Below are 27,616 nucleotides of genomic sequence, written 5' to 3' on the forward strand. Positions count from 1 at the left end.
AAGTAGCCTAAGTAACATGCAGAAAATGGAACAGACTGACAAACGGTGATGGCAATATTGTCTCCTGTTTAGGGGTTATTTAGCCGGTAATTTTCTTTAAAAAGGGGTCAGATGTGACTGATCCCCTGCCACTCAAATTCTGATGCTTTCTGAGTCCACCACGGTCTCTACTTTATGGTGGCTCAGTGAGTGGTCACATTTCCATGTTGGCTGAAGACAGGCGGTGACCAAGGAGGCATCAGAATGGGAGTGGTGGTAGATGATGACTTCTTTTTTTTTTTTTTTTTTTTTTAAACTATTGTAACACCAGCTTTAGGGTGTAATCCTTTCCGTTTTGCGGTCCGCAAATAACGGAACCATGTGTCCACAATTTGCGGACAATTGACTTCCGTTTGTGTTCCGTATGTCTTCCGTTTTTTACGGTCCGCAAAAAACGGAATGAAAAAAGAGCGAGAGAGAAAAAAATAATTATTAATACCTTCAATAATACGGTAACGGATCCGCAAAAATCGTATGACATACGCAAACCATTCCGTATGTCGTCCGCAAATTGTGGATCCATTGACTTGAATGGGGCTGTGGACCTGATCTGTGCGGATAATAGTAGTACAAGCTTCATATATTTGCGGACTATAAATGCGGAAACACGAATGCGGACAACATACTGAACATTGTCCGCAAGTTTTATTCACCCATAGGAATGAATGGATCCGCTTCTATTAAGCAAAATGCGGAACGGATGCGGATTAAATTATACGGTTGTGTGAATGTACCCTTACAATCACTTTAAAGAGGACCTTTCACTACTCTACAAACTAAAAACTAACTATATCAGTGGGCAGAGCGGCGCCCAGGGGTCCCCCTGCACTTACTAGTATGTCTGGGCGCCGCTCCGTTCACCCGGTATAGGCTCCGGTGTCTGCGCTCCCTCTGCTTTACTGGAGTGATTTCTTGTATGTGGCGTGTCCCTTGCTGCAGCGCTGGCCAATCGCAGCGCACAGCTCATAGCCAGGCAATGAGCTGTGCTCTGCGATTGGCCAGCGCTGCAGCAAGGGACACGCCTCATACAAGAAATCACTCCAGTAAAGCAGAGGGAGCGCAGACACCGGAGCCTATACCGGGCGAACGGAGCGGCGCCCAGACATACTAGTAAGTGCAGGGGGACCCCTGGGCGCCGCTCTGCCCACTGATATAGTTAGTTTTTAGTTTGTAGAGTAGTGAAAGGTCCTCTTTAAATACTACTATGGGTTGCTTCTGTTTAGTCCCTGCTTTCTTTCAACACACAGCTGTTTATTGGCCGTTCCGTGTAATTTGCGGTCCCCAATGCACGGGCACCATCCGTGCGGATTCCACAGACGGATCCAGACCCATTCAACTTGAATAGGGCCGTGATCTGCCCGCACTACAAAAAATGGACTAGTACTTTTTTGCGGTCTGGAGGGACTAACAGAGACCCCATGGAAGCACTCAATGGTATTTCTGTGGGGTTCCGCACCGACCTTCCGGATTGCGGACCCTTTCAAGTGAATGGGTTTGCATCCGTGATGCGGGTACATACGCCCCGCTGTTTGTGGGCCGCAATATGGGCAAGGCCGGGCAATAGCCGTGTGCGTGAGCCGTAAGTCTCAGAGGCTCAGGATACAGAGTTGACTTTCAGCTGTGCTGTTGCTGGCTCCTAATTTCTTTTAAAGGTACCCTGGCATCAACTTTATGCTGCCCATACTAACAGCAGTATAAAGTAGACAGGTGAGTTGATTTCAGCAGTCTGTCATTTATAAGTAAGTGGTTGCCGAGAACCAACATCACAATCATTGCAGACTGGCCTGGAAAAGAGTCCTGGCCACCTGAGAAGAGTCCTGGTTATTCATAATCTCCTGCTCTTCCTGCCCACCTACTGATGACTGACCGTTTTCTACCTAGTTTTCTCCCTTTCTCTCTAGGAGAGAACTGCCAATCATCAGCAGATGGGTGAGAGAGCAGGAGATTATGTATAACCAGGACTCTTCTCAGGTAGATTTGACTCTTTTCAAGGCCTGGGCTGCAATGATTATGATGCTGGTTCTCAGTAACCACTTACTTTTAGCTCATGAGTGACACACCAATGAAATCAGCATTTCTGTCACTACTTTATGCTGCCCTCTGTGAGGTCAGCATAAAGTTGATGACAGGTTCCCTTTTAGTGGGATTATAGTACTGATCATTATTTATTTATTTATTTTTTCTTAGCGAGTAAGAGTTAAAAAAAATTAGGACATTTCACAGCACAAAAAAAATGAAGGCAGTCATCTGCTTCGGGGCACCATTATAGCAGACAAATTGGTATACTGTTTTGTCAGACTTGTGTTCTAAGGCTTTCTGGAGTAGAGGCTAAGTTAATGGACAGGCATATTCTCTGGTCATTCAAGGGGACACCACTTAGGAGATGCTACATCTCTAACCCCTCTGGGTTTTCCGATTTGCTTCCCATGACTTTATTTTCTGCATTAAGAAAGCTTTTAGAATATCCCCATTACTGCTTTTTTGTGTTTTTTGTTTTGTTTTTTTTTCATTTTCCAGCAGGTTAACCCCTTAAAGACCGGGCTTGGAAAGGCCCTAATGACTAGATACATTTTAAAATGTTTGCCTCAGCATTTCAGCAGTCATAACTTAAAAAAAATAAATAGCTATCTGAGGCAGAAACTTTAACACATATCAGATGTTGAAAGTGAGATATTTTACCATTTCATGAAAAAAAATGTACTCATTTAGAACTTTATGGTAACAACGCATCTCAGAAACGTTGATGGGCAACAAAAGGCTAAAAAAAAGTTATTGGTACTAAAAAAAAAAAAAAAAACTGCTGGAGGAGCAATTTGCAACTAAGTCACATGACTGGGTATAAAAAAAAAAGCATATTCGAGAGGCAGAGTCCCTCGGAAGCAAAGATAGGCAGGGGTTCATCAACCTGCGAGAAACTACGTCCTAAAATTGGAGCGATTTAAAAAAATATATATATGTTCTTCAAAGTAAAATTGCAAAGAATTTGACTATCTATCTCACTATCTACAGTACATAATATGAAAAGATTCAGAGAATCTGGACCAATCTGCACAAGGGACGAGGCTGACGGTCAGTATTAGGCTACTTTCACACTTGCGGCAGTGTGATCCGGCGGGCAGTACCGTCGTCGGAACTGCCCGCCGATCTGCCGCTGACTGAAAGCATTTGTGAGACGGATCCGGATGCGGATCCGTCTCACAAATGCATTGCAAGGACGGATCCGTCTCTCCGCTTGTAATGCGGACAGACGGATCCGTCTTGTACATTTTTTCACATTTTTATCGGTCTGCGCATGCGCAGGACTGATCCGGCATTCCGGTATTCTGAATGCCGGATCCGGCGCTAATAGATTCCTATTAGATCCGGCATTCAGGCAAGTCTTCAGTTTTTTTCACCGCAGAGAAAACCGTAGCATGCTGCGGTTTTCTCTTTTGCCTGATCAGTCAAAACGACTGAACTGAAGACATCCTGATGCAAACTGAACGGATTACTCTCCATTCAGAATGCATGGGGATATGCCTGATCAGTTCTTTTCCGATATAGAGCCCCTAGGACGGAACTCTATGCCGGAAAAGAACAACGCAAGTGTGAAAGTAGCCTTAGATGCTCGTGATCTGTAAGCTTTCTGACAGCACTGCATTAAATACAGGCTCGCTTCTGTACTAGAAATCACTGCATGGGCTCAGGAACACTTCTAGATATCATTGTCTGTGCAATCCACAAATGAAAATTAAGCTGTATCATGCAAAGTAGAAGACATATCTCAACGCGATTTAGGCAAAATGGAAGCTGTTCTGTGGCCCTATAAATCAGAATTTGAAATTCTTTTTGGAAACCACGGACTCTGGGTTCTGCAGACTTAAGAGGAGGGGGACCATCCAGCTTGTTATCAGAACACAGTTCAAAAGCCTGCATCTCTGATGGTATGGAGTTGTATTACTGCCTGTAGTGTGGACAGTGTACACATCAGGAAAGGCACTATCAATGCTGAACAGTATATAGAGTTTTTAGAACAACATATGCTCCCATTCAGACAACGTCTCTTTCAGGGAAGGCCTTGTATATTTCAGCAAGACAATGCTAAACCACATACTACATCCATCCCAGCAGTGCATGGCTTCACAGAAGAAGAGTCCAGGAGCTGAAATCGCCTACCTGCCGTCCAGACCTTTCACCAGTAGAAGACATTTGGTGGATCATGAAATGAAAAATCCAGCAAAGAAGACCCAGGACTGCTGAGCAGTAAGAATCCTACAACAGACAAGAATGGGGCTCCCAAAACTCCACCAAATAGTCTCCTAATTTCCCAGTTAAAAGAAGAGGGGATGCTACACAATGGTAGACATGCCCCTGTCCCAATTTATTTATATATTTTTTTTAGATGCATTGCTCACTTTCAACATCTGTGTTTTATTGTGAATCAAACATCAGTCAGAGATTTGCAAATGATTAAATTTTTTTTTGTCTTTTTTGTATATTTTACACAGCGTCACAACGTTTTTGTAATTGTGGTTACATTGGCATACTCCTGTATGCTAATACATTATGCTCTGTGTCACTATAACACAGGCTGCTGTTAGGCCTCACTAATGTGCTATAACAGCAGGCTTACAGAACAGATTGCCCTGGGGTTTTTCATAGGTCCTGAGGACTAACTGCAGATTGCTCCCCCAGTCGAGTCTCTGGGAAAGCCTGTGTACTCTTATGTCAACATATGGACAATGGCAGTCAAAGCTTACTCCAACCCAGAGTGTGAAGCAGGAGCCGGCACTAAGAACTGCAGCTATTACATTTGTAATAAAATATACTCCCCTATCCCCCATCTCTGCTGCTCCGATACTTTCCACTGGGCTTTGTCTGTTTTGCTGCAGTGATGACTTTTCCCCCACATACTCCATGTGACAGCTGTAGCCAGTCACTGACTGCTGCAGTTTTCTGACCTGATGGGCACATCTTAGATGCAGCCAAGATGTCGTGGCTCAGTGGCAAGGAGGACTGGAGCAATAGCGCTGGGAGCAGAGGTCGGATAAAGTAGGTGAGTATATGTTGTTTTATGACAAATGCTGCCTTGTTTTTTTTTTTTTGTTTTTTTTCATTTTTAAGTAACTCTGTCAACCCGTTTAAAACCTGTAGAGATGGGACATTGCCCGTAGCTAAATTGAAGTAGTTTGCAGAAAAATAAAAAATATGAAGGAAAAAAAATCTTATATGCATTGCTGGGGATTTACTACTGCAAATGTTCCAGAATTCTGGCTCAGATTGCAGTCTAAGCTTATGCCTCATTCCCACAGTCAGTGTTTGGTCAGTGATTTCCATCAGTTATAATGAGCCCAAACCAGGTGCGGCTCTAAACACAGAACTGGTGCAGATCTTTTCCTTATACCTTATGTCTGTGGAATCTCCAATCCTGGTTTTAGCTCACAATCGCTGACCAAAACATGGCGGCATGTCACTCGATAGTAAGGGTGCAGCTACACTGCGACATGATGTTGCAGTAATGTCGTGAAGCAATTTTTGGAGTTGGTGTCTCGAAGCGACATACTGCGATGCAACAGTTGCACAAAAATCCATCCAAGTTGGATTTTTTTGTGACTTTCGTGTCGCAGTCCCAGTGCGACACCATTGACTATCATTACAAAAAATTTGCACAACTAATGTCGTCTTATAGCCCTAGCCGTGGATCTCATAAAATGATTATAGTAAAAATGATGTTATTATACAAGGGGTGTTTATGAAAGACTACGGGGGTCATTTATTAAGACTGGCCAGTTTTAATCCTTATGCGTGGGCAGCAGATGCGCCAAAGTTGTGTAGAGGCACAGGCCTCTACATAACTTTGGCGCTTGGTTCCACCGGCTGCGCAACATGGTTTAAACTATGCCAGCTCCCTTCATGGCATAGTTTAAGACCATTTTCCACGCCATAAACTGGCTTAGAAAATGGTACATGAGACGGGCAAGCCTGCCCGCCCACCCTCTCGAAATTCTGTCACAAATTATAGTAAGCATGAGACCACACTACCTCCCAATAGGCACCACTGACTTTTCTTGTTGCTATCTAAAAAAGTGACCACAGAAGCACAAAATGGCAAAAATTTTGGGGACAATTTTATCATGCACCAGCTTTTTACGCCGGTCTTTGATATCCCCGGGCCCTGCTAGAGGCTGCACCTAATATATGACGAGGCGAACGCCTTGTCATAAATTAGACACAGCTCCTGCACTCCATGCACCTAGACTGAAATCCAAGCCAGCCCCTTGCTGGCTTAGATTTCAGTCTTCTTTTACGGCAGAAAACTGGTGTAAAAGAAGATAAATATGCCAGGGCTGCTGGCCCCTCCCTCCCTAAGCCCGCTTTTTGGAAAAGTGGTGAGCGCTGCAGAGGAACACCACTTGCAATTCATTTTGTCACAAGTGGCGTTTAAAAAGTCGCAAACACTGCTTTCCATTGTTCTGTGCCTTTTTACCTTGGCTCATTGGTGCAATACATGTATTATACTGATGCGAGTCACTTATATTATGGATGCCCTCTGCTGGATGGTGAAGAGGAAGAAGGTTAACCTGCTCTCTTGTAATGCTTCACTCCAGGTGATACTTGATACATGGAAATTGTGCACTTACTGGGGTCTCTTCTTTCCACTATCTCATTATACCGAGCAATTAATAAAATGGCTGCAGGATGAACTGTAGCCAACAAATCGGAACTACCGCATGACTTTGAATGAAATAGAGCTCTGAACAACTTAAAACGCATCTAGAGAAAGATGTTTTTTTTTCATAGGGACTGCAGTGTTCATGGCGATCCCTAAACCCGTTGTGTTGTGTTTTGGAAACTTGTTCTTGCCATTATTATTATTATTATTATTATTATTATTATTATATTTATTTTTTGCATTGGGGACCTTGCAGTTTATGTTCTGCTTGTTTAGATTTCTTCCAGCGTTGAACATTCTTTACCAGATTACTCATGTCATCGCTTCCTTTGTCTCCTTTAGTAGTGGAGCGTTTATTAAACACTTGATCAGACAGCTATAGAGCTGGCATTAATAATTCACAGGACACATCATTAAGTGTGCATAGCAATGTGACACCAGGATACAGAGGGACGTTGAATGTCTTTCGGTCTTCCAAGCACAACATGTTTTACCAACAGTAACCTGTTGAATTTCTCCGAATTTTCTTGTTTTTGGTTAGGGTTGGTTCAATATATGGCAGCACAGTAGCTCAGTAACCTTTAATATAAGTATTCTAAAATAAAGTGAAAAATCTAGGTTAGATTCCCTAATTAATGATCAAGAGATGATAAATAATTGAGGTACACAATGGCACCTGGGTGCACGGCGGCACCCAGCCAGAATAAAATATTACTATACCCAGTTATCCTACCGCATCTGAATTATTCAGATGATGTTCCAGTAGTGGGCCCGGTCTTTCATCTGGTAGAAGTCCAAGAAGAGGGAGGAAGGACATCCAGTATTGGTACCTTAAATTGCAAAGTGTGCTGTTAGGGAACTAGTCTGTCCCTGTTTAAGCCCTAAAGGGGGTGCTACAGTGGCCCTGAAAAAGTGTGTGTGTGTGTGTGTGTGTGTGTGTGTGTGTGTGTGTGTATATATATCAGTGAGGAACAGAAGTATTTTAACACCCTGCAATTTAGCAAGTCCTCCCACTTAGAAATCATGGAGGGGTCTGACATTCACATTGTAGATGCATTTCCACTCTGAGAGACAGAATAAAAATAAATAAATCAGGAAATGACATTATGATTTTTAAAGAATTTATTTATCTTGCACTGCTGAACATAAGTATTTGAACACCTGTGAAAAGAAGAATTCTGGCTCTCAAAAACCTTTTACTGTGCCTTTTTAAAACGTCCACCTCTACTCCACTCATTAATCTAACTTAGTAGCACCTGTCTGAGCTCTTTAAAGACACCTGTCCACTCCACAGTCAGACGCCAACTACTACCAAGGGCAAGACCAAAGAGCTGTCAAAAGTCACCAGAGACAAAATTGTGGGCCTCCACAAGGCTGGGAAGGGCTACGAGGCAATTGCCAAGCAGCTTGGTGAAAATAGATCATGTTGGAGCAATTGTTAGAAAATGGGGTTAAAGACGACTGTCGGTCTCCCTTGGACTGGGGCTCCATGCAAGATCTCACCTCGTGGTGTATCACTGATGATAAGAAAGGTGAGGAATCAGCCCAGAACTACAAGGGAGATGCTGGTCAATGACATGAAGAGAGCTACAACCACAGTTTCAAAGGTCACTGTCGGTAGAACACTACGCCGGTCACGGTTTTATGGTTTCACGGTTCTCATGCATTGCACGGCAGGTTCCCCTGCTCAAGTCAGGGACAGGGTGACTGCACTGTATTAAGGACAGGATGAATGGGGCCATTTATTGTGAGATTTTGAGCAACAACCTCCTTACCTCAGTCAGAGCATTGAAAATAGGTCGTGGCTGGGTCTTCCAACATGACAACAACCCGAAGCACACAGCCAGGATAACCAAGGGGTGGCTCCTTAAGTAGCATATCAAGGTTCTGGAGTGGCCTAACCAGTCTCCAGACCTAAATCCAATAGAACATCTCTGGAGGGAGCTGCGGATCCGGCATTTCAATGCATTTGTCATACGGATCTGACAAATGCCATCAGTTTCCATACGTTTTGACGGATCCGGCGGGCAGTTCCGGCGATGGAACTGCCTGCCAGAATACTCTGCCGCAAGTGTGAAAGTACCCTTAAACGTTTACTTTCATTGGTGGCGCAGTGCGCTCGCCCCTCTCTCCTCATTGATGGCAGCGGCACAGGGGGAGGGAGAAAGTGCTTCCTTCTCACTTGTGCTGCTGAGGAGAACACGGAGCGCGCTGAGAGCAGCGTGTTCCATGTTCTCTGATACTAGACTGCACAATAGCGAAGTCTAGTATCGAAAAAAGGCAAATCCCGGTATCGAGGTCGATACCAGACAAAGTATCGATTAGGTATCGAATATTCGATACCCGAAACAACCCTACTTGGTAGTTTAGAGATAAGGGTTATTAGATGACCGGCACAAAGTAAAAGTACCAGTCAGACAGTTAGAAAAACAGTTAACCCTTTGTGATAGAATGGCTCAATATTTGGAAAAAAAAAGGCTAACTGAAAATATGCTTTTTAGCCAAAAATTTGTAAAATGCAATCATAAGCAAAAATTGCCTCAGAGGGTGTACATAACTTTTTAAGGTTCCTTTATACAGGACAAGAAGTCTTCCTTCCCGGCAAGCATCTGCTCGTCCGTGAAGGAGAATGCTGTATTTACATTCAGCGATCTCCTCTACGGTATGGGAAGGAGCGACCACTAATTCAATCGCTCAGGCCTTATACACAATCATTGTTTGCTTTGGCAGCAGAGGCTGTTTAGATGGCACGATCTGCTGCCAGCAAACAAGGATTTAGTTGACCGTATGAAAGATGCGATTACCCGATGAACGAGCGTTTCGATCGTTCATTGGGTATCGGCAGCACCTTTACACTGCCAGATAATCCCTAACAAGCGTTCCTATGAACACGTTAACAATTATCTGGCTCATCTTCGGCCTGTGTAAAGGGCCCTTTAAGTCGGAACGGAAAGGAAGCGTTCCTTCCCGACAATTGCCTGCTCGCTAGCAGAGGAGACAGCTGCTATTACATGCAGCAGTCTCCTCCACAGCATGGGGAGGAGCGATCGTTATGCCATCAATCTTCCCCATGCTGTCTAGTTTGCCGACAACAGATTGTGATTAGACACCACAATCTGATTTTTAAACATGCTGAAAGACCCTGATTGCCCAATGTTAATCGGGAAATCGATCGCAATATTAGACTGCTAGATCAGCGCTAACGAGTGTTCATATAAGCCAGGGGTGGGGAACCTCCGGCCCGAGGGCCGTATGCGGCCCACGGTATCATTTCATGTGGCCCCCGGCCCCCTGCCAGAACATAATGTGAAAATGCTTATGACCCCTTCCATTATGGAAGCGGTCATTAGCATACGGGAGGCACAGGAAGGTGAGAACAGCACTGCACTGGCTGTCCTCACCTTCCCTGGTCTTCTTTCAGCCCCACACTGTGTCCTGACACATCCAGCGTCAGGACGCAGTGCACGTAGACGTGCACTATGACCTGACGCTGTGCGGTGTGAGGTGACAATATAGTGCGGCAGGAAGAAGAACAGGGAGGGTAAGTGAATCTGCCAAGAGGCAGCGCCGTACGGAGCTGGAGAGGTAAGTTTATTTGTTTATCTTAAATACAGTATCTGATCTGATGTCTGATTGGGGCTGATCTGAGGCTAAAGGAGGGTGGGGAGGGTCTGATGGGGGTCTGATCTGAGGCTTGGGAGGGTCTGATCTGAGGCTGGGGGTGTCTGATCTGAGGCTGGGGTTTGATAGGGGTCTGATCTGAGACTAGGGGGGCTGATGGGGGCTGATCTGAGGCTGGGGAGGGTCTGATGGGGGCTGATCTGAGGCTAAAGGAGGGTGGGGAGGGTCTGATGGGGGTCTGATCTGAGGCTTGGGAGGGTCTGATCTGAGGCTGGGGGTGTCTGATCTGAGGCTGGGGTTTGATAGGGGTCTGATCTGAGACTAGGGGGGCTGATGGGGGCTGATCTGAGGCTGGGGAGGGTCTGATGGGGGCTGATCTGAGGCTAGGGAGGGTATTATGAAGGTCTGATCTGAGGCTGGGGGGTCTTATAGGGGCTGATCTGACCCTGGGGGGTCTGATGGGGGCTGATCTGAGGCTGGGCGTCTGATCCGGGTCTGGTCTGAGGCTGGGGGTCTGATGGGAGTCTGATCTGAAGCTAGGAAGGGTCTGATTGGGGTCTAATCTGAGGCTTAGAGGTCTGATGGGAGTCTGATCTGAGGCTGATGTAGGCCTGGGGGGTCTGATAGGAGGCTTATTTCAGGCTGATGGAGGTGGGGGCAGATATTTTGCTGAGAAAGGGACAAAGGCAGGGACAGTTGCGAAGAAAGAGGCAGGGAGAGTGAAAGCTGGGTGAACCCCTCTCTGGACCCCCTGGGTTTAGCTTCCTGCCATTAATGTCAAATAAGTAACATTCTGAACTTAAAAATTAGACTGCTATGTGTGGTCAATATGGCGCCTGTATTGTATGTAATATACTGTATATATATAGTGCAGGCGCTATTTTGTGCTGCAAAAATACAGCCCTCTAGATTATTTTAATTGAAGTGCAATTTCTGTAACTTATCCCTAAGTCAATTATATGTTTGACCAAATACAGCAGTAAAAAATTTTTATTGAGAATTTTGTATGGCCCCCGAATGATGTTACAAATATCGAAATGGCCCTTGGCAGCAAAATGGTTCCCCACCGCTGATATAAGCGCTTGTTAGCGATGATTGGACTGTCAATCGCTTGGTGTAAATACAGGCTTTAGACTAGTAATGGTTACTTTGCATAAATACCAACCCTGTTAGGACAACTTCACATCACAGCTATTTATTTCTGTTCTGCTCTGTTAAAGGAGCAGAACAAAAAAAAATAACAGAAGTTCCAGAGTGCACATAAATGACCCGAACAGAGCTGAACAAACTCCATTAACTATAATAGTCTGTTCAGTTTACTGTCTTCGTACCAAACAAAAAAGGCCTGTTTTTAACAGAATTTGTTACGGAGGCCCCTAAGGGAGATGTGAACAAGCCCTGCCCCTAAGGGAGATGTGAACAAGCCCTTAACATTATGTAGGCCTACGTATTATGTAGTTGAATTACTGCAACTTTTGTACTTCTCCTCAGCTATGAATACTCCTCAAAAATGGTAAGAGGAGTATTTTTACTCTTCCGGAAAAAATATAGTATGACCTCCAGTTGGGGTACTATTTCTACTTATGGAAGGTACAGAGTATGAATGAGGAGTATTGTTGTAAGTCAGTCAACACCCCCTGGGTTTCTTCGTAAAATATATGAAATCAGAGATCCGTTATTTTTGACTGGAGAAAAAGTCCTGCATGCAGTACTTTTTCTCCCATCAAAAATAACTGACACAAAAACTGATGCAAACTGGTCGTAACTCAGCAAAAGGATTGTTATTTTTAGGGCAAACTGTTGCTAACTTAGAACAAATGATCCTCAAAATAACAGATTTGTTGTGGGTTTCTTTTTTTTCTGCTCTTCTGACGGATCAGAAGAACGGAAAGCTGAACGGTGATGTGAACTCTCCCTTAGCAGGTTCCGAATGAGTCTAAGATTTCCCTGTTTTGGAATAAGTCTTTGGGGTAGAGCTGATAGAAATGTACAGTAAAGGCTTTGGCCCATCGTGTTTTATTTAGCAGTGTGTATAAGGTCACTCAGTAAAGAACATGTAGAGAGAGTTGGTAAATTATGTATTGGGTGCTCTGGATGAACCATACTGCTATTGAAACAGATGCAATTCAGGCATCTCATAACGTAATTTAGGACTGGAGAAATCCTTTGAGTCAGTACCCCTATACATTTGCTACCAGTACCTAACTTATTTTGTTGCTTTCTTATGATGCTAAGGAGTTGGCTTTTTTACTGCAACCACTGTCCAAATGCCATTCATGGCAGGACCCCTCATTATGTGCCAGAGAGCTGTAAGAGCATCTCTAGTGGAGCCCACATTTCCATCTTGGCCTGCTTCAGAATGGCTGCCATCCAATGTCCTTTTGTAAGTGTTATGAGTTCCTAGGTGTGGTATCCTCCAGCCGTTTCACGGAGGGCAAATCCACAGCCACCAGTTCAGCGCTGCAGCAATTTCTTCTTTCTAACTTGTAAATGGCTACTTTGTAACTAAGGAACACTCGGACAAGTCTCTCGGTACAAATACATTTTCACAGTTTTAGGGTTCATGACCACGGCCGTAGCCGTTTTTGCGGTCTGCAAGTTGCGGAGCCACAAAACACAGATACCAGCTGAGTGCTTTCTACATTTTGCGGAACATCCTGCCCGCTATAGAACAGTCCTATTCCTGTCCGTAAAACGGACAAGAATAGGACACTGGAAGATTTGTTTTTTTTTATTTCTTTTTTGTCTTTTTCTATTGCTTTGAATGTCTGCATGATTTTGCAGTAATGTGTATACTGTTGGACTGATTTACAGATACAGACTACCCTTCCAAACTATTAGGGTATGGCCACGCTGGGTGCAATCCCCTCCGATCAGCTGTTTGAGAAGGCAGCGGTGCTTGCTGCTTTTCCTAGGCAGAGTGATTAACACATTCATCAGTCACTTGGCCTAGGCGCATCTCAGCCCCTTTGAAGTGAATGGGGCTGAGCGTGATACCAAGCACAACCTCTATATAATGTACAGCACTGTGCTTGGTGAGTACAGAGAAGGCCGTGGCACTCATAGGAGTGCCGGTGCCTTCTCAAACAGTAGGTTGTCGAGTGTCGGATCCCCTGGATAGGTCATCAGTATTTTTAAAGAGTACCTTTCATCAGTTTAGCCCTAGTCTAATTATGGTCTTACCTTTTATAGGGCGACCCCCACTTATGCCATGGCACTTTGGGCGGAAAAAAGGCCCACCCGTTCGTCCGTTGTTGGCCGCATTGATTTTGGCGCATTATATTATAATGAGCCGACTCTGTTATACTAGGCGGAGACTCGCAGTTTCGCTGCAAGCGGTTCTTTTCTACCTGGCTGTGAGCGCATCCAATCGGAGCGCACCACTCTTGGCCAGGGATATTTTAAAATCACTGCCTCAGTAAAATGAGTATTTAACACATACAGTAATTGTACATATGCAGCTTTAAAGGGGTTCTGCACTTTCATTTAACTGATCTATCCTCTGGATAGATCATCAGCTTCTGATTGGCGGGGCCTGACACCCGGGACCCCTGCCGATCAGCTGTTTGAGAAGTCAGCGGCGCTCCAGCAGCGCCGCGGCCTTCTCACTGTTTACCGCTGGCCCACTGACGTCACGACTAGTATCAACTAGCGTGGGCGGGGCTAAGCTCCATTCAAGTGAACAGAGCTTAGCCCCGCCCACGCTAGTTGATACTAGTCGTGACGTCAGTGGGCTGGCGGTAAACAGTGAGAAGGCTACTGGAGCGCTGCTGCCTTCTCAAACAGCTGATCGGCGGGGGTCCCAGGTGTCGGACCCCCGCTGATCAGAAGCTGATGATCTATCCAGAGGATAGATCATCAGTTAAATGAAAGTGCAGAACCCCTTTAACTTAGGATTTCTTAGTTTGGAGAAAACCCATAAGAGTCGAGCCTTAGGGATTGAAAACCATCTTGCTGAAGAGTGCAGAATTTCTGTGACCATCGGACTGGAATGGTCAGGCGCTTGTCTCGTAAACTGGACTATTTCCCAGAATTTATGCGTTGTGATCATGCCCTGCAAGTAGAAATGCTGTTCATGCTTCATACGAATAGGTCAGAGAATGGCGAGGGCTCAGCAGAATGACCATTACCTTGGTTTTTAAAAAACAAAAACTCATGAGAAACTGATTTAAATGAAGGGAGAAGGATAAAACTTCCCAAAGAAAAGCTTGTCGGACAATTTCTGGTGTTTTTTCTATTGATTTTATAATGTACCATATTTTACATTATACACTGGCCTCATGCATATAACGTACATATTTTGCGATCTGCAGAATAAGGATACAGCCCATGCGCATGCTGCATTTTTGATGGGCTCAATAGTAGAAATGCCCATTCTTGTCCACGAAACAGACAGGAATAGGACGTGTTCTCTAATTTGCAGGATGGAAACACGGATGTGGACAGCACATAATGATATCTGATTGCTGTCTGCATTTTTGCAGCCAATAGAAATGAACAAGTCCGCATCTGAATCAAAAAAATGTGATTCGGACACGGACCAAAGAATACGATTGTGTGCATGAGGCCTTATACAGAAGGTGTCAATGAAGATGCACGTCGCAGGGGTGAATTATACTACTGAGCTTAATTTACCACAAATTCACGCCCACCAATTTCAGATGACAGAATTATGCTAAATCACACCTATACTGATGATTTGTACACGAGTTGTGGCATAAGAACCGTCTGAGATTCACTTTACCTTCTGTACCCAGAGGAAGCTTAGCCCATATATCTGCTTTCATTTGAAATTTGCTGGTCAGTGTACCTGGGTATTGAGTGGAATATAATTAGAGACACTACAATAAATCTATACCCCAAGATTGGAAATTGCATGGTTTTGCACACAATTTGGGAATCAAGTGGTAATGGTTCAGGAAGTGAGTCAATAGGCAGCAAGACTGACTTGTCCCAATTAATACCTCCAAGTGGTGAGGACAGAGCCTTCACCGCTTCCCGGTCCTCTGGTACTAATAAGCGCTTCCATAATGGAAAATGTTCTTATCTGTCAAAAACTCTACAGAGGGGGGTGCCTCTGTTTTGTGCGTCTTCCTAATTCAAAGAGATATGATACTAAACCATTTGTCCCTATTTGTGCACTTGAGGAATTATGTATCAGTTTTATTTAGTCTTTAAAGCCAGTCCAAATCCCATCATCTCCACGGGGATCCACAGATAGTTCCATTCTATACCATCATATGCTTTAGCAGCATCCAGTGCGAATACCACTCTATTTGCAGGATTATCTGGAGTCCCCTGGAGGTTCCTAACCAGCCGTATGATGATTATGGCTGTGTGCTTGGATGGCATAAATTTCACCTGATCCGGTGAACAATTGTTGTGATTACCATAGCTAATCTCGTGAATTTTCATATTGGTGGGAGGAAGAAATAGGCCTGCATGGCTCTGGATTCCTTTCTGGCTTCAATATCACCACTGTTAAGTCCTCCATCCTTGAAGGAGGTAATATAACTTCTTCCACTTAAGTTATGACAAATTTATTAAAGGGAACCTGTCACCTCTACTATGCTACCCTCACTGAGCGTTTCTAAATGTTCATTGTGTTACCCTAAACATTACAATTACACTTTTAATTTCATTTGCAGACAAATTCAATAAGTATTATGCATTTTTGTACTTCCTGCCTTTTATGCAAATTAACATAAGAGTCATATCTTACTTGTGTGACAAGAGAAGTCATATTTTCAAGCTCTGACTCATCTCAGGTTAATTTGCATATGTATAAAATCGTTTTTTTGACCCAATAAAAGCTCACAGAGCTATGGGGACTGGGTATTGCAGATGTGCTAGTGGCCATCTAGCAACCCATGTCCTCAGCTCTATACCCAAAATCCAGGTGACAGGTTCCCTTTAAGAGTCGTACATCTTACTCCAACATACCTTTTAACTAAGATTGGAATATGAAACACCATTCTTGGTAAATCTGCAACAGTGTTTTAAGTAAAACCACCTCAGAAATTTTTTTATTTTTTTTTTAACCAAAGCCAGAAATGAATGCACAGTGTATTTCCTTCCTTTATATTTCTTATTCCTTTTGAGTCACATACGACTTTGGCCTGAAAAACCGCTGTTTTTGAAACCATTCTTATGTCGACCGGATACCACATAATGCAACTTTAATTGCCAGCCGTTTAAAAACATTTATACATCCTTGTGGTCAGGAAGAAAAGGAAAAACGTCGCCTAGAGCTGTTAGAGAGAAAGAAGGAGAGCCAACGCTTGCTAGAGGAAGAGGATTCTAAATTGAAGAATAGACCAGCAAAACCTCCACCCACAAAAGTAACTCGGGCACAGATAGACGAAACGCTGCAGAGAGAAAATGTTCCAAATGGTAAGTGGGACAGCTAGAGCAGCTTATGTACTACTTAGGCTACTTTCACACTTGGAGCAGAGTTCCATCGCCGGAACTGCCTGCCGGATCGGCAGAACGTATGCCAACCGATGGCATTTGTAAGACTGATCAGGATCCTGATCAGTCTTAAAAATGCCTGATCAGTCAGAAAAATGTATTGAAATGCCGGATCCGTCTTTCCGGTGTCATCTGGAAAAACGGATCCGGCATTTATTTTTTTTGCATTTTTTTCGGTCTGACATTTACCGTATTTTTCGCCCCATAAGACGCACCCTGCGTCTTATGGGGCGAATGCTGCGATGCATCAGCGGGAGGGAGGAGGGGCTCACTCACTGCTTTATTGGCTAAACCTTTTATAATAATAACTTTAATTGAAGTTCGAGCCCCATCTGTACTACTTACTAAATGTCCTGTAGCAGGCATAGCAGGGCGGGCGGCCGGCCGTAACTCACTGACGTCACATGCCTGCGCTGCCTACTTCATTCATACAGGGAGTGCAGAATTATTAGGCAAGTTGTATTTTTGAGGATTAATTTTATTATTGAACAACAACCATGTTCTCAATGAACCCAAAAAACTCATTAATATATAAGCTGAATATTTTTGGAAGTAGTTTTTAGTTTGTTTTTAGTTTTAGCTATTTTAGGGGGATATCTGTGTGTGCAGGTGACTATAACTGTGCATAATTATTAGGCAACTTAACAAAAAACAAATATATACCCATTTCAATTATTTATTTTTACCAGTGAAACCAATATAACATCTCAACATTCACAAATATACATTTCTGACATTCAAAAACAAAACAAAAACAAATCAGTGACCAATATAGCCACCTTTCTTTGCAAGGACACTCAAAAGCCTGCCATCCATGGATTCTGTCAGTGTTTTGATCTGTTCACCATCAACATTGCGTGCAGCAGCAACCACAGCCTCCCAGACACTGTTCAGAGAGGTGTACTGTTTTCCCTCCTTGTAAATCTCACATTTGATGATGGACCACAGGTTCTCAATGGGGTTCAGATCAGGTGAACAAGGAGGCCATGTCATTAGATTTTCTTCTTTTATACCCTTATTTGCCAGCCACGCTGTGGAGTACTTGGACGCGTGTGATGGAGCATTGTCCTGCATGAAAATCATGTTTTTCTTGAAGGATGCAGACTTCTTCCTGTACCACTGCTTGAAGAAGGTGTCTTCCAGAAACTGGCAGTAGGAGGCCCCACAAGCTCATCTTTGATGATACCAGCCCAAACCAGTACTCCACCTCCACCTTGCTGGCGTCTGAGTCGGACTGGAGCTCTCTGCCCTTTACCAATCCAGCCACGGGCCCATCCATCTGGCCCATCAAGACTCACTCTCATTTCATCAGTCCATAAAACCTTAGAAAAATCAGTCTTGAGATATTTCTTGGCCCAGTCTTGACGTTTCAGCTTGTGTGTCTTGTTCAGTGGTGGTCGTCTTTCAGCCTTTCTTACCTTGGCCATGTCTATGAGTATTGCACACCTTGTGCTTTTGGGCACTCCAGTGATGTTGCAGCTCTGAAATATGGCCAAACTGGTGGCAAGTGGCATCTTGGCAGCTGCACGCTTGACTTTTCTCAGTTCATGGGCAGTTATTTTGCGCCTTGGTTTTTCCACACGCTTCTTGCGACCCTGTTGACTATTTTGAATGAAACGCTTGATTGTTCGATGATCACGCTTCAGAAGCTTTGCAATTTTAAGAGTGCTGCATCCCTCTGCAAGATATCTCACTATTTTTGACTTTTCTGAGCCTGTCAAGTCCTTCTTTTGACCCATTTTGCCAAAGGAAAGGAAGTTGCCTAATAATTATGCACACCTAATATAGGGTGTTGATGTCATTAGACCACACCCCTTCTCATTACAGAGATGCACATCACCTAATATGCTTAATTGGTAGTAGGCTTTCGAGCCTATACAGCTTGGAGTAAGACAACATGCATAAAGAGGATGATGTGGTCAAAATACTCATTTGCCTAATAATTCTGCACGCAGTGTAAAGTAGGCGGCGCAGGCACGTGACGTCAGTGATTTACGGCCGGCCGCCCGCCCGCCCTGCTATTCCTGCTACAGGACATTTAGTAAGTAGTACAGATGGGGCTGGGGATCGAACTTCAATTAAAGTTATTATTATAAAAGGTTTAGGCCATAAAGCAGTGAGTGAGCGGCGGGGCCGGAGTACAGTGACCGCACCGGCCCCGCCGCATTTGCATGCCACCGGCCACTCCTCACTCCCCCCTCCCACAGGTTTAGCTCCGGTATATTAGGGCATCTGTGGATGCCACTATTATGGGGTGGGGCATCTGTGGGTGACACATATATAGCAGTGCCATCCACAGACCTCCTTCCCCCCCCTCCCATAACAGTGCCATCCACAGACCCCCCCCCCCCCATAACAGTGCCATCCACAGATTCCCCCCCCCCATAACAGTGCCATCCACAGATTCCCCCCCCCCCATAACAGTGCCATCCACAGATTCCCCCCCCCCCATAACAGTGCCATCCACAGATTCCCCCCCCCCATAACAGTGCCATCCACAGATTCCCCCCCCCATAACAGTGCCATCCACAGATCCCCCCCCCCCCATAACAGTGCCATCCACAGATCCCCCCCTCATAACAGTGCCATCCACAGATCCCCCATAGTAGTGTCATGCACAGACCACCATTAGTTCAAAACCCACCAAAAGCACACCTTTTGGTTAAAAATATTTTTTTTCTTATTTTCCTCCTCAAAAACCTAGGTGCGTCTTATAGGGTGAAAAATATGGTAGGCAAGTCTTCAGTTTTTTAGGCCGGAGATAAAACTGTAGCATGCTGCGGTTTTATCTTTTGCCTGATCAGTCAGAAAGACTGAACTGAAGACATCCTGATGCATCCTGAACGGATTACTCTCCATTCAGAATGCATTAGGATAAAACTGATCAGTTCTTTTTCGGTATTGAGCCCCTAGGACGGAACTCTATGCCGTGAAAGTACCCTCAATTGTGCAAAAAATGTGTTTACCTATCTGATGCATTCTTTTCAGCCACTGTTGAAAAGCCGAAGACACACCTAGAGATGCCACTGGAAGAAAATATAAACCGTCGTTTGCTAGAGGAAGGAGAGGTTGAAGCGCGTTCTGTAGAAGAAGCCATAGCTGCTCTAAGGTTGGTGATAATAATACAGTATATTCCATTACTTATTTTTAACGTGTTAAAGTAACATGATGTAATGTACATCGTGGATAGGCTTGCTTTGAAGAGGTTGTTTTGCCTTTACTAAGTGATGGCCAATCTTTAGGATAGGCCATTGCTAACTGATTAGCGGGGGTCCAACATCCTGCACCCCCTGCCAATCAGCAGTTTCGCTGTACCTCCATCACTGGAAGTTGACACTGGAACTACACAATTACAACTCTGTTAGCGTTGTAGTGGAGGGAGCCCCTTACTACAGCTTCTCCCATTGAAGTGAATAGGAACAGGTTTGGCATATTGCGGATCGGATAGACAGATTGCTGGGTGGGGCTGGGGAACACATTGGTACCAGTGACAAAGTCGGGGGGAAATGGAAGGTCCTTAAAATTATTTTAGGGACTAGGAGAGATGCTCAAGTCAAGGACCTCCATCGTAGGGCTTTCAGAAATACTACCAGTGCCACGAGCATCACTAGAGAGGCAGCGAGAGTTTAGGGAGTTATATAAGTGGCTCCGAAGCTGGTGCAGGAAGGGTTTGGGTTCATGGAGAACTTCTCTTTTGGTTACAAGCTCTACAGTAGGGACGGGCTGCACCTTAATGGGGAGGGTGCAGCTCTGCTGGGGGAAAAATGGTTAGATGGCTGGAGGAGCTTTTAAACTAGGAGCGGGGGGGGGGGGGGTCATGCTAATAAGGGAGTACATAGTGTAGATAGAGAGTGGGATATAGGAGGGGACAGTGGGGATTTAGTAGGGGTTGGCGTTAGTGAGAAAAGTAGGTAGGTGACTGGGCACAACTGTACACCCATGAAAAATAGAGATGCTGCTAACATGAACCTTTTACAAGCCAGCAATATAAAACAAGGTACCCAAAAAATTCCAGATATTCACTTTCTGGGAAGTGAATGTGGGAAATTAAGTAGTATCTTAAAATGTATGTTCACAAATGCCAGAAGCCTGCAAGCAAAATGGGGAAGCTGAAATCTATGGAACTAGAGGAACACATAGCTGTAGTTGGTGTGGCTGAGACATGGTTGGACTCTTCCCTTCGACTGGGCTGTTAATATTCAGGGTTTTACACTCTTTCGGAAAGGCAGGGCCAATAGAAAAGGCGGTGGCGTGTGCCTGTATGTGAGGAGTGATATGAAGGGGAGTCTGAAAAAGGCAAGTGTGAGTGAGAATGTTGAAACCTTATGGGTGGAATTACAAAGGTAAAAAAACTCTGAAAAAATAATACTTGATGTAATCTATAAACCTAACACATTTATTCAACAGTCATTACAATAATTCATATCAATATGCCATTCCTACAATAGAGTAAAAAATATATAAAAAAAATATTACGGTCTGTTGTAGATATTGATTTCAGATATATATCATATGCAATAAAATCCTCTAAAACATATCCATAAAATTCACATGTATTAATGTAAGCGCTGATCTCTTCTTCCTAGCGCTTCAGAGAGTCTCACTCGTGTAATTTACTATTAGGAAGGACAGTCCTCAGTCTCATACAATGTATCAGTGAGTGTAGACAATCAATTAGTACTCACTCTTTGAAGTCCGGCTTGTATGTCTCTGCCTGTGGCGGCGTCCCACCACAGGTCAGTGCACTCACCCGGCTTCCCGATTACACTGTGGGGTATCTTCAGATACTTTGTGTCCGCGGTGCCGTTACGGTAGTTGAAAGCCTGCTCGTAGCTTACAGTTGTGCGTCCCACGTGCTGCTGGCGTCCTGCGTCTTACCAGCGTTCCACGTGATCAGGACGTCAGAGGAATCTTGGTTTGTTAATTGGTTCAAGGTTCCTGTAGAGAGTCAGGGGTGGTGTCAACTGCCGTCTATGCGGTTTTGTCCGTAACTTTGCGTGTTGATCAGCTGATATTTCCAATATGATGAGGTGTCTTTTTCAATATAAGGATCTCATCCGCTATACGCGTTTCAAGGTCTCAGACCTCTTCCTCAGTAGCTGGTTATGATATCCTCCCTTGCTTCCTTATATACCCTGACGGGTTACACCTCTTTTACTTAATTAGGGCTCATTGCAAAATCTGGTTTGTAATGAGGTAATTCTCGGATCCTTCATTATATTCTTAAACTGAGATGTTCAGAATTATTTCTCCTTAACTGTGAATATACTTCTTATTCATTTTATGTATTGACACCTACATATAACAGACCTAATTGGAATGCGTTACATATTTCTATAATCAAAAATTTCGATAAAATTGTTCGTAAGATTATTCTACATTGATAAAAATTTTGAAATTTTTATCGAAGTAGGATAATCTTACGAAAATTTTATCGAAATTTTTGATTATAGACATATGTAACGCATTCCAATTAGGTCTGTTATATGTAGATGTCAATACATAAAATTAATAAGAAGTATATTCACAGTTAAGGAGAAATAATTCTGAACATCTCAGTTTAAGAATATAATGAAGGATCCGAGAATTACCTCATTCCAAACCAGATTTTGCAATGAGCCCTAATTAAGTAAGAGGTGTAACCAGTCAGGGTATATAAGGAAGCAAGGGAGGATCTCATAACCAGCTACTGAGGAAGAGGTCTGAGACCAGGGGCGTTGCTAGGGTCTGAAGACATCCGGGGCACGAGCCCACATGAAGCCACGCCCTCATCGCCACTGGGGGGGCCTTCACAGTAGTTATTAACCCCTTTCAGCAGTCCCCCGCTTCAGTGAATGGGGGACTGCTGAATGGGGTTAATAACTACAGTGAAGGGCCTAGCCGTCTGGGCAACCCCACAGATCCCCCTCCCAATAACGGTGCCATCCACAGATGCCCCCTCCCCATAACGGTGCCATCCACAGATGCCCCCTCCCCATAACGGTGCCATCCACAGATGCCCCCTCCCCATAACTGTGCCATCCACAGATGCCCCCTCCCCATAACTGTGCCATCCACAGATGCCCCCTCCCCATAACTGTGCCATCCACAGATGCCCCCTCCCCATAACTGTGCCATCCACAGATGCCCCCTCCCCATAACTGTGCCATCCACAGTTGCCCCCTCCCCATAACTGTGCCATCCACAGTTGCCCCCTCCCCATAACTGTGCCATCCACAGTTGCCCCCTCCCCATAACTGTGCCATCCACAGTTGCCCCCTCCCCATAACTGTGCCATCCACAGATGCCCCCTCCCCATAACTGTGCCATCCACAGATGCCCCCTCCCCATAACTGTGCCATCCACAGATGCCCCCTCCCCATAACTGTGCCATCCACAGATGCCCCCTCCCCATAACTGTGCCATCCACAGATGCCCCGCTGGGTAAGGTACATACTTTTTTATTCCAGTCACAGGCTCAGCAGGGCACTGGGGCCAGGGTGAGGGAGAGGGCGCAGTTCTTCTTGCACAGTATTCTAACTAGTCGACCAGGCTCTGGCTGAGACACACACTCTTGAAGTTTGCCGCGCTGCCGGCCTCACCTTGCTATCAGGTCCAGCAGGCCCGCAGGTTGGCACGCAGCGTGATGTGAGTCTTCAACTCTGCCACCAGCTTGCACGCTCTGCCTCTGCCGGGTCCGCCCCTCCCCTATGCAGCCAGTGGCTGTGCGCTGCGCTGCTGAGTCCTGAATGAGTAAACCTCCGCCCGGCGCCAGTAGCCCGCAGGTAAGTGCGGGCGCGCCGCAGTACTTGTCAGGAGGGGGGAGGGAGGAGGGATGTGGGGGGTGGTTTGGTTGTTTGCAGGATTCGCCACTGGCTGCCCAGGCTAGGGACCAATCAATTAAGAGCCCTGCCGGCTGCTGCCCTGGAATGCTACCAAGCAGGCAGGCAGCATAACATTCGGGGCACTGAACAAAACATCCGGGGCTCAAGCCCCGGATGTTTTGACCTAGCGACACCACTGTCTGAGACCTTGAAACGCGTATAGCGGATGAGATCCTTATATTGAAAAAGACACCTCATCATATTGGAAATATCAGCTGATCAACACGCAAAGTTACGGACAAAACCGCATAGACGGCAGTTGACACCACCCCTGACTCTCTACAGGAACCTTGAACCAATTAACAAACCAAGATTCCTCTGACGTCCTGATCACGTGGAACGCTGGTAAGACGCAGGACGCCAGCAGCACGTGGGACGCACAACTGTAAGCTACGAGCAGGCTTTCAACTACCGTAACGGCACCGCGGACACAAAGTATCTGAAGATACCCCACAGTGTAATCGGGAAGCCGGGTGAGTGCACTGACCTGTGGTGGGACGCCGCCACAGGCAGAGACATACAAGCCGGACTTCAAAGAGTGAGTACTAATTGTCTACACTCACTGATACATTGTATGAGACTGAGGACTGTCCTTCCTAATAGTAAATCACACGAGTGAGACTCTCTGAAGCGCTAGGAAGAAGAGATCAGCGCTTACATTAATACATGTGAATTTTATGGATATGTTTTAGAGGATTTTATTGCATATGATATATATCTGAAATCAATATCTACAACAGACCGTAATATTTTTTTAAATATATTTTTTACTCTATTGTAGGAATGGCATATTGATATGAATTATTGTAATGACTGTTGAATAAATGTGTTATGATTATAATGTGCTAGACCTGATGTGTAGCGACAGATACTGAGTGCCCACTATAACACATACATTTCTTATTTACTATTGTGGTTAGGGTGAACCACACCTTAGTGAGAGCACCTGACCTGGTAATCAGAAGGGTGAGCCACTATAAGGCCTCTTTCACACGGGCGTTGCGGGAAAAGGTGCGGGTGCGTTGTGGGAACACCCGCGATTTTTCCGCGCGAGTGCAAAACATTGTAATGCGTTTTGCACTCGCGTGAGAAAAATCACGCTTGGGTTAGGTGTTGTGTAGATTTTATTATTTTCCCTTTATAATATGGTTATAAGGGAAAATAATAGCATTCTGAATACAGAATGCATAGTAGGTGATCAATTGAGGGTTAAAAAAAAATAAAAAAATTAACTCGCCTTCTCCTCTTGTTCGCGTAGCTCCCGGTCTATTCTTTACTTCTCAAAAGATGAACTATCGCCTAGGACCTGTGGTGACGTCAGATCACATGCTCCAATCACATGGTACATCACCGTGGTGATGGACCATGTGATTGGAGCATGTGATCTGACGTCACCAAAGGTCCTTTAGCCCATAGTTCATCTTTTGAGAAGTAAAGAATAGACCGGGAACTACGCGAACAAGAGGAGAAGGTGAGTTAATTTTTTAAATTTTTTTTTAACCCTCAATTGATCACCTACTATGCATTCCGTATTCAGAATGCTATTATTTTCCCTTTATAACCATGTTATAAGGGAAAATAATACAGTGAATAGACTGTCACCTAGCAACCATGCGTGAAAATCGCACCGCATCCGCACTTGCTTGCGGATGCTTGCGATTTTCACGCAACCCCATTCACTTCTATGGGGCCTGCGTTGCGTGAAAAACGCACAAAGAGGAGCATGCTGCGATTTTCACGCAACGCACAAGTGATGCGTGAAAATCACTATTCATGTGAACAGCCCCATAGAAATGAATGGGTCGGTATTCAGTGCGGGGAATACTCACTCGTGTGAAAGGGGCCTAAATCCCTACAAGTAATCTATAAACCCCCTAACATCACAGAGGAGATAGAAGTTCAGCAGTACAACCAAATAGAGCGGGCTGCACAGGCTGGTACAGTGGTCATAATGGGAGATTTTAACTTCTGAGACATTGACTGGGGTCATGGTTCTACCTCAACTGCAAAGTGGCGAAGATTCCTCAACTTGCTGCAGGGACCACTTTATGGGCCAGTTTGTAGAAGCTCCCACCAGGGTCGATGCTCTGTTGGATCTGGTCATTTCTAATTATGCAGAGCTTGTTGGAAATATTACTGTTCGAGAAACACTAGGTAATAGTGACCACAGTATAATTATATTCCCCCTAAACTATAAGAAGCAAACTCTGTCTGGCAGAGCAAAGACATTGAGTCTTAAAAAGGCTAATTTGCCTGGGTTGAGGGCAGCATTTCAGAGCATAGACTTGGGAGCAGCTACTGTCACATAATAAGGCCTCTTTCACACTACCGTTTTTTTTTTTTTCCTTTTGCGGGCCGTTTTTTGTGTTCCGTATACGGAACCATTCATTTCAATGGTTCCACAAAAAAAACGGAATGTACTCCGTATGCTTTCCGTTCCGTTGAAAGATAGAACATGTCCTATTATTGCCCGCAAATCACGTTCCGTGGCTCCATTCATTTCAATGGGTCCGCAAAAAAAACGGAACACATACGGAAATGCATCCGTATGTCTTCCGTATCCGTTCCGTTTTTGCGGATACATCTATTGAAAAAGTTATGCCAAGCCCAATTGTTTCTATGTAGTTACTGTATACTGTATATGCCATACGGAAAAACGGAATGGAAACGGAAACAAAAAAAACGGAACAACGGATCCGTGAAAAACGGACCGCAAAACACTGAAATAGCCATACGGTAGTGTGAAAGAGGCCTAATACTGAGGATAATGGGTGAGCTTTAAATCCACATTGGGTAATTACACTGTAAACTTTATTCCAGTAGGTAACAAGTAAATGGCTAAAATGAAACTCTGCATGGCTTACAGCTACTGTAAAAGGAGCAATAAATGACAAAAAAAGGCATAAAAAATAAATACAAATCTGAGGGGTCAGCTTTAGTCTTTGAAATTTACAAAGGGCTAATAAAATCTAAAAAATAAGAAAATCTGCAAAAATACAAAATGAACAGCAAGTGGTGGAAAAGAGCAAAACAAATCCCCCAAAATTCTTTAACCCTTTCACTACCAGCGCCGTACATGGCGCCGCACGTGCAGTGGGCACCATGGCCGACAGATCTCTGCTGTTTGAAACAGCAGAGACCTGCGGCTAATTACCGTGACCGGCAATAATGCAGATCGCTGTAATTAATGGCTTTAGATGCTGTTATCAAGTGAGATCACTGCATCTAAATGTGCAAAAACCTATTGATGCCCCGTGTGGCCAATGGAGCCATCGGTAGTTGCGCTGAACACTACGAGTCTCGCTGATGAGGCTGATGGTGTTCATGCTGCAATTTTTATTTTGGCCACCAGATGGCAGGCCAGAATAAGAAATGAGCAACTTTCAGTGTAAATCCCATTTTAAAAATTCCTGATGGAACAAAATTAAAAAACATAATTTATAGGCTGAGCTTCAAAAGCATCACAAAAATTAAAAAAAAGTTAAAAATATCTAAAAAAAAAAATATCTAAAAGTTTTAATCAAATAAAAAAATACCTAAATAACAATAAATATAAACATCATGGGTATCACCGCGACAGAAAGCGCCCATACTATTAAAATATATTTTAAAAAAATATTCCAATACGGCAAATGGCATAATGGGAAAAAAGGGTCAAAATGACCAATTTGCCATTTTTTCATTGCTTCTCTTACCCAAATTTTTTTTTTATATAATGTGATCAAAAAGTCACGCACACTCCAAAATTGTATAAACAGCTCAGTAGACACAAGTATAAAAAAAGGAATGGGTGTCCGAATATGGTGAAGTTTAAATGTATTTTTACACTATTTAGACATAAAAAAACCTATACATATGGGGTATTGTTGTAATCGTACTTACCCAGAGAATGAATGGAATGGGTCAGTTTAGCCGCAAATGAAACGCCGTCGGAACAAAACCCGTGAAACGGTGGAGGAATTGCTTTTTA

The 27,616-nt window shown here is 44.3% G+C and overlaps 1 protein-coding gene across 4 annotated transcripts in view; it reads left to right on the plus strand.

Annotated features, from left to right (window-relative positions):
- The window catches only part of CCDC124 (coiled-coil domain containing 124), a 50,488-nt gene that overhangs the window by 19,344 nt on the left and 3,528 nt on the right, over positions 1 to 27,616 (plus strand). For all 4 annotated transcript variants that reach the window (XM_040417464.1, XM_040417467.1, XM_040417468.1 and 1 more), the window contains exons 3-4: positions 16,537 to 16,705; positions 19,772 to 19,892. In XM_040417464.1, coding sequence (XP_040273398.1) covers positions 16,537 to 16,705; positions 19,772 to 19,892 — 290 coding nt within the window. The remainder of the gene's footprint in view (positions 1 to 16,536; positions 16,706 to 19,771; positions 19,893 to 27,616) is intronic.

The sequence above is a fragment of the Bufo bufo genome, chromosome 2, assembly GCF_905171765.1.
Source record: "Bufo bufo chromosome 2, aBufBuf1.1, whole genome shotgun sequence".
Lineage (NCBI taxonomy): Eukaryota > Metazoa > Chordata > Amphibia > Anura > Bufonidae > Bufo > Bufo bufo.